This window comes from Cynocephalus volans, chromosome 14, assembly GCF_027409185.1.
Source record: "Cynocephalus volans isolate mCynVol1 chromosome 14, mCynVol1.pri, whole genome shotgun sequence".
NCBI classification, from domain to species: Eukaryota; Metazoa; Chordata; class Mammalia; order Dermoptera; family Cynocephalidae; genus Cynocephalus; species Cynocephalus volans.
Genome location: NC_084473.1, coordinates 10,712,654 through 10,727,384, shown reverse-complemented (window position 1 = coordinate 10,727,384; position 14,731 = coordinate 10,712,654). Strand labels below are relative to the sequence as shown.

Sequence of the window (14,731 nt, the reverse complement as noted above, 5' to 3'; positions counted from 1 at the left end):
TGTTGGCAATCGTCCCAAGTGGGCTGGTGAGAGAACATAAGGGACTCAAGAAGTCCCGTGAGACCTGCTGGTTTTTCAGAAAAAGAAGGATGGTTAGACTTCCAATTGTAAAGATCTGCTGAGGAAAAAGGCCAATACTGCAAAGGGACCAAGCCATTTGGCTCAGCTGGGGGCCCTATGGCTCGGAGGGGCAAAGCTACGGTGGAGTCAGGACCGGAGCCGTCTCTCGGACTGCGAGGTTGGCGGCTCCTAGTCCCCGCAGCCGGTCCCTCAGGGCTAGGATCACCGGGCGCTCGGCCTGGTGCCGATCTGTTTCCCTGAGGGGCCAGAGGGGGCAGCGGAGCCGCCGGGTAAGGTGGGGGTTCAGAGAGAGAAAATAGGTCATCTGGTGTCGGGAGGACGGGGGGTTGGGGAGGGGCGGAAGGCTTCCTTGTAGGTGGCCTTTGAGTATTTTCTGATCCCGAAACAACAGCGACTTTGCTGGAGGGTGGCACCCAGGGAGGGGGATTCTGGGCGAGGTCTTGCCATACCACGACATAGGCAACCTGGTCCGGGTGTCCTCCGGTCTCCTGAAAAACAATCTTTTTAACTGCAAAAATGACAGAAAGGTCAAAGGTTCCCTCTGGCGGCCAACCTACGCCGAATGTGGGCCACTCAGACGAACAGAAAGTCTGCCATTTTCCTTTTTTGATCTCCATGGACAGATTGTGAGCCCTGGCTTTGACATCTTTCCAATGATCTAGAGTAAGGGAGAGAGGCGTAAGGGCACCTTGCCCCATCTCGAAAATTTCCAATAGGGGAACGACGACGCAAAGACCTATCACAACTAAGACAAAAAGAAACCAGAAACGGCGACGAGACCGAGTGCCGTAGAAATAGAAGAAAGAGTCCGATGGCAGAGCGCGCCTCCCGAGACGCGGTGAGACCAAAACACAATAATCCTCTGCCAAGGGGTCCACCAGGCGTCCCTGGTCCTCCCCTGATCCTGGGACGTCTCCCAGGATTGCCGGGTGGCGAGCCCCCGAACACGTCTGTTCGCTACCCGCACTTCGCTCCCAGAGCGACTAACCCGGAACAAACTGAAACCAAAATGCGCGCACTCAGAAAGACAGTCAGAGTCACAGGATTAGACACAGAAACGAGACACAGAACGACTGCTGGCCAGCTTACCTCCCGTTGGTGGGTCGGTGGTCCCTGGGTGGGGGTCTCCGATCCCGGACGAGCCCCCAAATGAAAGACTCCCAAAGTGGGTAGTCAGTCAGTTCAGGGAGACCCTCCCAAGGAACAGCGAGACCACGAAGACGGATGCAAACAGCAAGAGGTTTATTTGAACACACGGGTACCCGGGCGACACAGTCTTTTGGAAGACTGGCGCGCCGAGTGAAGCTCCTGGGTCCTTTTTATAGCAAAAAGCGCGGGTACAGAAGCGAGAAGCGAGTTTAATTGGTCAGTTCAAATAAGCGCGGGTACAGAAGCGAGAAGCGAGTTTAATTGGTCAGTTCAAATAAGGCCTGGGGTGAGCTTCGGTTATGTGGGAGTCCTTGAAACAGCTGAGGGGCACCCTGGAAACTGGTGGGAGTCCTTGAAACAGCTGAGGGGCACCCTGGAAACTGTTGGGAGTCCTTGAAACAGCTGAGGGGCACCCTTGAAACTTTAACTGACTTGTCTATTTCTGGGAACTATCCGCCCTTTGCCTCGGGCCGGGGCCCAGGTGCATAACCACAGATATCCTGTTCGTTATCTGGTCTCAACCTCAGGCTGTACTTTTCCTATGCTAGGGACTTTTAACCAGGGTAATGTTTTGTGCCTTGCAAAATGGCGTTACTACGGCTAGCTTAAAAAGTTCTTTCTTCAGATCTAATTATGAGGAAAAATCAGCAGAGGAAGATTATGGGGACCCTCTACAAATGAGCTGGCTTGAACTCTTAGAAGAGTGTCTACATCCTGAAAGGCAGTAAAGGTGAAGGAGACTCTTCTAGATTGAAGGAAAATAAAGAGACGTAATAACCTAATGCCGTGTGATCCTCAATTAGATTTTTAAAAATAACAGCTTTATTAAGATAAGACTCACATACCACAAAATTTACCCCTTTAAAGTGTGTAATCCAGTGGTTTTTAGTATATTCAGTGTTGTGCAATGATTACTCAGTCTAATTCGACGACATTTCATCACACCAAAAAGATGGCCCGTACCCGTCACTGCCCATGCTCTTCCCCCACCCCATCCCCTGGCAACCACTCATCGGTTTTCATTCTCTATAGATTTGCCTTTTCTGTACATTTCATGTAAATGGAGTCATACACTATGTAGTCTGTTTTTCACTTAGCATGATGTTTTCAGGGTTCATGCGTGTTGTGTTATGGATTGGTACTTCGTTCCTTTCCATTGCTGAGTGGTATTCCATTGCACGGACACCTCACGTCTTGTCATCCAGTCATCAGTTTGCAAATGTCTTTATCTAGTAAGTCCAGCGTTTGGACTTACTGCAAGAACCTGTCTCTTAAAGACAGGTTCTGTTGACTGCTGTTTTCCCTATGTATGGGCTGTATGTTTCTTGTTCTTTGCATGTTAACACAGGCGATCCATGCTTTTTTGTGGATAACTGGAGGCTTTAAATAATATAATTTAGAAATTATGGAACTCAGACACCCCCTCCCCCCATTTGTTGTTATTGTTTGTTTGCTTAGTGACTCTCTTGGTCTAATTCTATAAAATCTGATTTCTTTATGTTTGGCCACTGAAATCTCTGCTTGGTTTACTTAATTGTCAGCTAATGATGGAACAGAGATTTCCGTAAATGCTAGGAACCAATAAGTCTCCCAGCCTTTGTCACAGTAATCTTTGTAAATCCGAGTCAGATCATGCCAACTCCTCTGCTCAGAGCTCTCCGATGGCTTCCACCTCACTCAGAGTAGAAGGTGAAGCTCTGCCATGGCTTGCGTGACCCTGCGTGACCCAGCCCCCACTCTCCCTCGCTCCCTCAGTTCAAGCTATATTAGACGGGTCTTTCTGTTGCTCCCCAGACGTGCTGAGCAGTTCTGACTTCAAGGCTTTGCACTTGGCAGATATTCTCATGGGTCACTCCCTTCTCTTCATCAGGTCTCTGTCCACCTGTCACTTCAGCAAAGGCTTCCTTGTCCATCCCTCATCCCTTTCCCCTTGATTCTCCATTACCCTTCTCTGCTTTATTTTCCCGCAGCACTTACCTCTGTGTGTCATGCTCTGCACTGTCTTCCCCTTGTTTGTTTGTTTTTCCCCCTTTCTGGAATGAAAGCTCTCTGAGGGTAAGGATTCTGTTGGTTTTGTTCTCTGAGTATCTAGAATGAAGGGGAAATGCCAACAGTAACTCTTTGTTGAATAAGTGAATGGTGACCTTTGGCAATCTATGAAGGTACTTCAAAAAGTTTATGGAAATCACATGGGAGAGCGTGTGCTAATAACACTGAGGTCAAGAGTTCAGATCCCTGTACGGGCCAGCTCCTCCCCCCTCCAAAAAAAAAAAAAAAATTCATGGGAAGATAGAATTGAAAGATAGTACTAGTATTTTCTTTGGCAATCTATTCTTGTTTAAGAATAAGGCATTGAAATGCTGATGGGAAACTCTTTGTACATGGTGGTCTTGTCCACTGGCAGTTGTCATGCTGACTCTTCAGCTAATGACATTTCTCAGATATCAGTATCTCAAAGTCTGTCCTCTGGGACCTTTAATTTTCTCCAAAGAAGAATCCCTCAGTTTTTTTCGGAGGTGCTGGGGATGTAGGCAGGCTGGCACAGCCACATATGCTTGGTTTCTGGGATTCTGGGAGCTGGAAAAGGAGCTGAGGGCCCCACTGTTGATATGTAGACTGCCATTCAATTGTCTTAAGTTTGCCCCACTGTGTGGAGTAGCGTCGGTTCCCCTTCTCCAGAGAATTGTCCTCTGATCTCCTTAGGGGTGGTGGGAATTTAATTGTTTGTCAACTCCATCGTCCCCTCCCTTCACTCAGGCCTGTGCTTCATCCTGTCTTCACTTGGAGCTATGAAGTGCTGGCCCCAAGGATCCTAAGGGAGGAATATATTTATTCTTCCTTCTTTTTGTTCTCTGCCTCTGTAAGCACTCATTTTACCAGGTTAAGTCTCTCAAACCACTGTTTTCTCTTCTGTTCTTTTTGTCCTTTTTTTTTCTTTTTTTTGGCAGCTGGCCAGTATGGTGATCCAAACCCATGATGACCTTGGTGTTATAAGGCTATGCACTAATCAGCTGAGCTAACCCACCAGCCTCTTTTTGCCCTTGAAGATTAATAGCTTTTTATATTCATTTACTGTCATTTTAACAAGACTTGAGGGCAGGCTAGTTAGCTTAGTTGGTTAGAGCAAGGTGCTGAAAGTACCAAGGCCCAGGGTTTGATCCCTGTACCAGCCAGCTGCCAAAAAAAAAAAAAAAAAAAGAATTAACAAGACTTGGAGAGGAGGAGGTGACATTATTAATTGAAAACTCTCTGGTTCTTAAAATCAGTTTTAATTTTGTATTGAAATGTTTGCTTGGAGTGTCCTATCTCCTCTTGCCCTTGCATATAGATGGGCATGCTGTCTTATGCTTATTTGTCAACACAGAGCCTCGTGTAGGTTAACTGTTGCTTGATCAGCTGATAGTGAGACAGTGGCTAAGCAATCTTACATTTTTTTCACATGATCTTATTTTTCTTATTATTTCATTTCAGTGCCTATACTACTTTTTCAGAAGCTAAGTCAAAATTGAATTATGGCAGATAATTTTTCTCTTTCTTAAAAATAACACTTTAAAAATGTTGAAGTTAAATTGCATCTTTGCTAATCTGATTTTTTTTAGGAACAAAGCACTACAAGTAGCGTACCTTTAAATGACTCATAAATTGCTCACACAAGTGCATGTAAACTTAGATATGCAGTTAGGCAGCTCATAATGTTGCAAAAGCAATTACATGCTTAAAGATATGGCCACTCCCTTTGGCTCACCAGTTGTTTCTCTTGTCTTAGTCTTATGATCGTTTATTATTAAGACTGAGCTGTCAGAATTTGAAAATATATGCTGGTGCTAGCGGGGCCTTTCAACCAATAATGGAGGAAAAGTTGGAAAAAAGTAGAATGCAGAGTTGGTCATCTTAATTGGCAAAATCCCATTCTCCCACTGGAGCTGGAGACTATATAATTAGAAAAATCATCATTTATCATAGTAGTGGTCAAAAATGACATTTATAGTATAGTTATATTTAGTATATGTTTACTATATATAGCTTTATATAGTTTGTATATTTACATGATAGTACAGCTCTGTTGCCTCTTACCTATAATTCTGAAATCAAAAAAGCCCTGAAAATATTTTTATAACTCATTGGTAGTGAGCCCTGACCTGATTTGTTAGATCTCAAACCTGATGTGAAATAATGAGGCTCTTTCTAGTCTTTAGTGATCCCAAATCACTGCTGTGAATATATGTGGATTTGTTGCAGACATGTTAGTTTGATTATGGGCCACTGACCCAGACCCCACCACAGATTTTATGTAATATTCAGTATACGAACTGCATTACCTCTTTAAAATGCAAAAAAATCTGCATTCATCCCTAGCCCCAGGGTTTCCGATAAAGAGTTATAGTCTTGAGTTAAGAGTAACAGATTTCTGGTTAGACCTGATTTTAAATTCTAGTAGGAGGTTAAAACCTCTACCTCTTAGAGTGTGGGTTGCTAGTGCTATTATTATTGCTGTTATTATTGTTATTGTTTTTATTATTTCTCTAGTTCCAGAACTCATATTTATAATGTCCTAAAAACAGTTCTGTGATAAAATAGCTAGGTAATTTATATGGTTGCTAAATGGTAAAATTATTTTATATTAAAACTCTGCATTGTTGCTTGTTCTTATCTGTTTAATGGTGTCATTATAACATAAAAAAAAAGTTTAAATTGAGTTTTTAGGATTGTAAGAGTATAAGATCACTAAAAGGTAAAATTGATGATTCTTCTAACCAAGCATCTTCTGTGTAATTAATGAGTGAAATATATCAATTTTGTGTAGCATTGAATTCTTTTATTTAGTATGGCAATTAAGTTTTACTGATTAGAAAATCATAACTTCACAGGGTTCTTCAAGGTCTAGTTCAAATGCTCTCTTCAAAGCTATCTTGATCTGCCTCAGCAGACAAAGGGCTCCTTTTAAAGTTTTAGTTATAGCACTTATCCAATGATATGGTGCTCATTTGTCTTGCATGTTTTCTTTCACTCATATTTGACATTTAGCAGTTAGCTTTTAGTAAATGCTCAGTTAACTTTTTGAAGGAATGAATGAAGTTGAAGAAATTAAGAATTAGCTAGTCATTCCACCTAAGTATTGCTATATTTGAAACAACTCTTTTCCTTTTGTGTTTCATTCTACTACCTATTTTTATAGGGTACATTGTACCTGGAACATTATAAATATGGGACTCAAAAGAACAACAAAAAAATATGGAACTCAATAAATATATGATGATCGAAAATTGAATTAAAGTCTACCTCCTTATATTTTAGTAGTTCTAGTTTTATTTCTTTTTCTTTTCTTTTCTTTTCTTTTTTTTAAAGATGACTGGTAAGGGGATCTTAACCCTTGACTTGGTGTTGTCAGCACCACGCTCAGCCAAGTGAGCCACAGGCCAGCCCCTCTAGTTTTATTTTTTGAAGTTAAAAGAGTATACCATGTCCTTTTTCATGTGATACTCTCTACGTGTCATCCTTCTCTTTCCTGTTATCATTCGAAAATGTGTCCCATTTCACACTGTGTTCTGTAATGCATTCTGCAAATTTTGTAAAAGCATATTTTAAAAAATTGACTGCATGTGATTGAAATATTATATACTTCTGTTTGTGTTATTATAACTACATATCAGTTAAAGTTTCCCATGCATAATTCCATTTTGGCTCAAAGTTCTTTACTGTTTGTTGATACTGTTCTAACAAATGGAGTAATTAAGAGTTTTCTCAGTGGCTAAAAATTTTTAAATTGTCTTTTAAATTATTGGTTGAAAACTCAAGATGATCATTTCAAATTCAAATGCTATTCTTTGTTATCAATTATTTTCTTATTCATATCCATAGTAGCTAAAGCAATGAAAGTATTTTGTCATACTCAATGGCATTATAAGTGGAAAAAATGGTGGCATTTATACTGAGTATGTTTTGGTTGTCTATAATAATTAATAGTACTTTGTTGTTTTCGTCACCCATGATCTGTTAAAATCATTCATCTAGTAGTCCTCAGTCTTTTTTTTTTTTTTTCTTAACATAGCTTTGGGATGTAGAACAGTGATTTTTCAAAAGTAGAGTGGGGGAAGGGGGATACTTCAGTCAAATCCCTAAGAATTTTAATGTTCATCCTTTTTCCTTCCCACTCCTAGTCATCTTGTCCATTGCTAGGATATATGAGAATTTTGAGTTTTAAAATTGAGCATAAATAATATCTTAAAGGCAGATTGTAATCACAGAAGCAGATGATAATCTTGGTCATGTGGCATGTATTTTCTTGTACTTTGAAATTGATTCTTCTGCCTAAATGGATTGGAACAGCAGATGCTTGGCTGCATTTGAGTTAAGGCCTTCCTGTAGCATGTTGATAGGTAGAGATACTTTCATATTTTGGAGAACCAAGTATTTCCATTTAGATTGGTTGATATTATCATTAAAGTTGCTGAGGGATCCACATTATCCCTTTCTAACGATCTGATGAATAAGTTTTCAGTTCTCTACTTCGACCGTCCTGTAACTTTAAGACATTTTTATAAATTACAAGTGAAAGGTCATTAACAGATAATAGAAGTTTAAAATAGAACAGTCTTCACCAATTTTCTGACACAAAACTCTTAAGATACAAAAAAACTGTAAATAAACAGGCGATAATCAGTTTTGACTGAAGTTTGGACTATAACAATACTGTATGATGACAGTACAGAAAACCTGGAAAGTTTGTAGTGGTAATAGTCCGCCAGTGGTTAAAAGGAATGTTTTCCTCAAGTTGCAAAACTTGAAATTTAGGAAGTAAATTAGTGTATTTTTAAGGATTAGTTGAGGTTTAGCATATGTTGTGACTCTGAAGACAGCAAGGAATTTTTACACATTAATATTGTGGTCACTGTAGGTACATCAGAGAGCTTTGGCACGTGGTTAAGCCCTCCTTATTAGTTAAGCCAACCACTATTTTTGCAACTTAATGGTAAGCCTCTGAGGAAAGCTCTAATGTAGATAAAACCTGCAGTTAATATCAGTGTAAGTCAGTAATTTCAACTTTGTTATGGTGGTTCTGATTTTTTTTCTCTGAAGAGGAACTGGAGAAACGTGATTAATAAAGTCAACCACTATATTTAGTTTTGTTTTTTATGGAAATATTTCCACCTATAAAATTTAATGGCCATGAATCTGATTGCAGAGATTATTTACCATAACTGCACCTGTCCCCTGAGAGGCAGTTTAAAACAATTCCATTAGAATCCAGAGCTAATCAAAAAGAATGTTGTGGAACATACAAAAGAGGGCTATGTGAAAGTAAATTCAGATCTGGTCTGATATTTTAGTGTTCTTACCCCTCACCCCCAAGAAAAATCAGTGCACATGGTATGATCTTTTTGTCATCTTTGAAGCCAAGCCCATGTTTAGCACTGATTTAAAGGTAGAACTACTTTATCTTGAGGTCCTTTGGGTAACCAATGCCCCCTTTCATAGGAGTCAGAATAGATCTGACCTTTACCAAAAAGTGTTCTTGTATCCAGTAGTTTTATGGTGAGGTATTTGAGTATTTTTATCTGAGTAAGGAAGATCAGGCCACTTAAAAAATACTTTTGTGAAGAGGACCGTGTAAGTTTTAGTACTTTGTGCACATGAAATTCATATGTGCTTTATGTATGAATAGATTTATTTATCAAATATTTATTGAGCACCTACGACTTGGTGGGCATTGTTCTAAGTGCTGGAAACTCAGCAGTTAACAAAATAGATGGAAGTCCTTCCCCTCCCAAGGAGACAATATCTTGGATCTTATATTCTAGAAAAGTGAATAGTGTACTTTTATCCTGCCTAAATGAAGAAAAGATTGTCTTAGGAAATATGCTATTATATAGTAGAGCTTCACATTTTCAGATTTATGACTGATTGGAAGCAGATACCTCTGAAGCTGCAAGTACCTAAACTCTTTCACTCTCAGAAAATACCCCATGATTTTCCTAGCTTGCTCATGTGTTCATTCCAACCTCAGGTCCTTTTAGATAATGCTTATTCAATGTCCCATCCTCCCCAGTTTTTTCCAGCCATCACCTGTCAGTCTCAGTCCATTGCTTTAGATGACTGTGTGAGTGCGTGTGCACATGTGATTGCACATACATGCACATGCCTTTCTACCCTAGCTAGCTTTTAAACTTCTTCAGGTAAATCATGCTCAGTTTCTCTGGTTTAGCACAGTGCTTTATATGTAGTAGCATTTAATATAAGTATTTGTTGTCTTCAAGCTACTGTCCTAAAATTGCTTAAAATCATAACAGTTTCTTTAAAAATTGTTCTACATTGAATTTTTTAAATGCCTTGCATTTCTTTAAAGTTTGTCCTTTATGGTTAGTCAAACTACTTAGTGTCTGAAAGCCTTTACTTAATGCTTTTAAAAATTGTGTTGATTGTGCTAGTATGAATCTTATCTATAAGACTCCGTTTATGCTCATTAAGAGTTGATTTTCATGTTCATGAGCCCCATAGACTTGTGTGTGTTGTGGGGGGCATGGGAAATCACCGTTTCTAATCAGGCAAAATAATATAACTTAATTAGTATGGCCATATGTAACATCTACTTTTTTTTTTTTAATTAAAGAGGGTGTTAATGGGCTGTTTTTCTTTATTATAACTCTGTTCCTCCTGCCATTCCTTCTCCAAAAAGTTTAAGCTAGTTTTAATCATTTCCATTATGATTTGGGTTTTGTTTTGTTTTTTTTTTACCTGTCGGAAAGCCTCCAACTTAAGGGAGGGTTTCAGTAGCATATCTCCTCCACTGAATGAGCAGGTTTCCTTTGGAATAACCATTGACCTCAGAGGATGCAGCATTGTTTTGGGAAAGATTTGTATCAGCAGCAAAAAAAGTACAAAGCAATCACAGTATTTTATGGAATTAGCTGAATTACATACTTAGCTTTTCATATTTTATTAGTTGGTTATAAACTCTGTTCAGTCTTTTGTTCCTCAACCTTTCATTGGGATACCTTGTGGGTCCTGGCCACCCAGTTAGGTTAGGTCTGAAGAATTCTATATGCATAAATGGTTTTAAATTAATTATTTTAAGCTGACAGTAATTATGTATATTTATCATGTACAGCGTAATGTTTTGAACATGCATACATTGTGGAATGGCTAACATTTGCATTACCTCACATACTTAAAACCTACTCCCAGTGATTTTCAAGGACACAATACATTGTTATTAACTATAGTATAGAATTTTAATTTTTTTGGTTTTTTATTTATGAATTTTAATTTTTAATGAAATAAATGAATTAAATGAAGCGGGCTATACAGAGTGGAATGTAATTATCAAGTAATTAGTTAAAAACCTTGGAAGAAGGTAATTCTCATTTTAGACTTTTGTTCGTTGCAGGTGGCAAACTTAAAAATTTTGTGTACCAAATATGCTTTTGTGGAATTCTAGTACGATTTTGAATGAGGGAGGTGTTGGATGAATGGATGGATGTTATAGTTATCTGAACTATTTACCTGTATTTTGATAGTTCTAGTGTAAGAACATTCATTAATACCTTTGTATCTCAAACTAAGTGAGATTTTTTTTTCCTTTACAAGCCTAAATTCTTCCTACTTTGTTTATTCTCTTCCATTATATACTTGGTCATTATACACATTACAGTTATTTTTCGATACTTCTTATAGAAACAGTATTTAAAAATTATATTTCAGGAAATCTGATTGTAAAATAATGAAGTCTTAGGTGACATAGTAAGAATGTGCCTTTGCTAACCCTTTAATAAACACCAACAGGTTTTGGGTCCTGCTCCTAGGTGGTGTTCTTTTTTAGACAACTTGACAGAAGAATTAGAAGAGAATCCAGAAAGCACAGTTTATGATGATTACAAATTTGTCACCAAGAAGGATCTTGAAAATTTAGGTAAGATAATTACCATAAAATGTTTATAAAATTATTACATTTTTACTTTTTTTTGAGTTTTGAACTTTAGAATTGGCTGAGGCATGTTATCTGATTTTCCAAATCTTTCATTTCTGCTAAATCAGATATTAAAAATACCATAAATTGCCAGATTTATAATCTCTGTTTAGAGAAAGGTTCAAGTAAATTCAACCTACTGAAGCTTTTTTGTACCTTAAATGAGAAATAATTTCTTTTAGCATACTATCTATGTATAGAAAAAAATATCTGTCAAGAAAGCTGTGGGTTTTTTTGTTTTTGTTTTTGTTTTTTTACAAGTATTACTGAGGATCATAGGGTTTTGAAAGTATCTCAGAGACCACAAGTAGATCACTTCTAGCTTTCTTTTAGGTTGGTTTATAAAAGACTGAATCCAAAACTTAGAACCTATAGAATCGAATCTTTAAATATAGTAGAAGCTTAATAGTAACTTTATGTTTAAAGCAAGACATGTCTTATAAAATAGCAAACACTTATACTCACACAGGCCTTACTGCGTGCCAGGCAGTGTTCTTAGCATTCTACATATAACACATTTAATCCTCGCAGCCTGTGGAGTGTGTACTATTATGATTCCATTTTATAGATAAGGAAGCTGAGGTACGGAAAGCTAAAAGTCACTTACCAAAAGCTCCAGTGGTAGTGAACTTGAGAGTTGGGTTTTAAACCCAGAGTTTATGCTGTTCCCCTCAGCCTTCTCAGCCCCTTGGAAGAGCATGTGCGTCCCACTTGCCTAGCACTCATTTGTAGGATAGAGAGAATAGGTTTTGCTAATCTTGTTCTACAAGAGTATTTCAAAAAGTTCATGGAAACATCTGCATTATCTTCTAATTCTGTTTTTCCACGAGCTTTTTGAAGTACCCTTGTATAGTTGGCAAAGGGCTACATAGCAAATTATTGAGAGTGAGAAAACTTAGGGGATCCTTTCTTCACAAATCTAGGCAACTTAGTAGTCTTTGGAATAAATAGATGTACAGATAGCAGTTGAATATTAAAAGAAAATCTAATCATGTCATAATTAGGTTAATCTAGTGATTTTTAACCTTTATTTTTAAACTGTGTCTCATAGCACAGTTAATCCAGGCAGAATCATTTTCTTCCAGTTACCACCAAAATAGTTATTTAAATTTTAATGTGTTTAAAAAGAAAAGAACTATATTCAACCTTTTACAAAATAACTTATGAATGAAATAGGATCTTCCTACTGAAGTGCCTTCTTCAATATCACCAGCGTAATTTTTATAATGCACTTGTATCACATTCACCTACATTCTTAATTGGAAAAGAAAAAAGCCATTGTTATTTTGTGGATTTTTTTTTTTTTAAACTACCATGTTTAGTATATTGTGTGTGCTTTTGGTGAGGAAATCAGTTAAAGTATTTTTGTGTATATTATTATCTTTTAATATTAAATGAGCCATTGGTTATAATTTTTCAACGGATTTCCCCATTATATATATAAACCTTCTAAATAGATTATCTTAAAAGTAGATGTAACTAACTTCCATTGTTTCCTAAGATTATTTTAGGTGGAGCATTAGTAATATCGAATATACTTGCCAGTTCTGACTCTCCCCAGGTATGGCAGGTCCTACAGCTTGGTATTTCCCACAGCATGTTCTGTGGAATGTCACTTCCATAAGAAGCACTGGGTAGATAGCATAGTGGCTAATGTCACAGGTACTAGCGCAGAATGACATGGGTTTACATCCCACCTCTACCACTTAATATCTGTGTGACTTGGCCAACTTACTTAACCATATTAAGTCTTGTAAAATGGGAGTAATAATGGTACTCCCATTATTGGGGAGTGGTACTCCCTACAGGGTTGCTTGGAGAATGAATCAAATAATGCCTGAAAAGTACTCAGCACAGTGTCTAAAATAGAGTAAATGCATGTTAACTGTTATTTTAAGAGATTTTGTAAAAGAAGTTTGGGAAATGCTAGGTTAAGCAGAGTTAAATCAATCTCTTTACTTACAGACTTCTAGAGCCTTTAATATCATTGTACATTGCCAATCTTCAGGCAGGGGAGGAAAAGCATGAAACATTTCCCAGACTTAGCTGACCACAGAATCCTTTTTTCCTCAGAAGATCTCTTGAGACTGGTGTTCTGTGGAGCTAACTATAGGAAATGCTGCTGCTCAAAAATTATTTTGTTTCCTCTATTAATATTTTATTTAAAATCGAAATTATTCATGTGTATTTTATAATTTGGTAATTAGATTGATTATTCTGAGGGAAGATTAGATACATACAATTAGATTGCTGTGCATTGGTACATTTCGTTAAAGTTCAGCCCTCTCTTTTTTTTTTTTTTTTTTTGATTCCACTGTGAAAATCCAAACCCTAGAGTTTTATTAACCTAACAAACTCTAGGAAAGCATTTTTCTGACCAAGTCTTATAATTACTTTGTGAGATTACACTAAATTTAATTTTGCCTTTTTATGTTGTTCTATAGTGTATACTATTTTGTATTACTATGTGGGTTTTGCCTAGTGCCTGATTTTCAGGTCTAGATGGATATATATTTCTAAAATTTGGAAATCAGCATAATGTTTTCCTTAGAAAGACAGTAACCAAAGCTGCCCTTCATGTGGGTGTATTACATGTGGTCTTATTCTGAATATAAATAGTCTCATGACCTTTTTCTTTGTAAATATTTGCAGTGAATAAATACTTTCTATGACATAGGCAGAGCGTCCTTATGTGACAATCAGCACCACTAATTCTAAGTGTAATCTACTGAAAAAATACCTACTGAAGGTATTTTTTAAGGCAGGGTTCCCAAACACTGATTGGCAGTGAGCTTATCATTAGACCATGATGAAGTATGTTGTGTGTGTGTATAATATATGTGTTGCAAACATGTGAATGTGTATGTTTTGTATATGTTGGTATGAATTTGTCAGTGGTTCTTTCTTGGGAAGGCTATGTCCTTTCTACATTATTGTTGTGACAGTGTCCTTTGCTTTTGGAAATCATGAGAGGGTATGTAACACCCCCCCCCCCCCCCCCGCCATTTGGAAGAATAAAAGTTGGCAATTTATTGTTGATCCCCCCAGTATTATTTTTTAAGTTGAACTGGTTTGTGGAATCCAGAAATTTGGGAACCACTAGTATAAAGAACCCTCTTTATGAGTCTATCATAGTTCATAAAGACTTTTTAAAAATCATTTTTATGCTTACTATTACATTTAAAATAAGGCTGATATTGCTGAAGTGGATTAAATTTTCTCTGTAGATGTCAAAGAAGATTAGTAATTCTGATCTTTAAATTTTTACTCAGAAGTGAAATCTTATTATAATCAAGTTGTTGTCCAAGAAAAATTGTTAAATTTTAATCAAGATTTCATAAGGACTTGCCCTCTTCTGATTAACTTTTCCCAGGGCTCACACATCTCATTGGATCACCTTTTCTCCGGGCATATATGCATGGATTTTTCATGGATATAAGACTCTATCACAAGGTAAATACAAAACTACAGTGCTTTTAGGTGACTAGTGAGCAATCTGCAGTCATTTCTTCTCCTCTTGCCCTTTCATAAAACATA

General features: G+C 37.6%; 1 protein-coding gene across 3 annotated transcripts in view; it reads left to right on the top strand.

Annotated features, from left to right (window-relative positions):
* NOL10 (nucleolar protein 10) overlaps positions 1–14,731 on the top strand; it is a 117,409-nt gene that overhangs the window by 73,972 nt on the left and 28,706 nt on the right. For all 3 annotated transcript variants that reach the window (XM_063078342.1, XM_063078340.1, XM_063078341.1), the window contains 2 exons: positions 11,011–11,137; positions 14,568–14,647. In XM_063078342.1, coding sequence (XP_062934412.1) covers positions 11,011–11,137; positions 14,568–14,647 — 207 coding nt within the window. The remainder of the gene's footprint in view (positions 1–11,010; positions 11,138–14,567; positions 14,648–14,731) is intronic.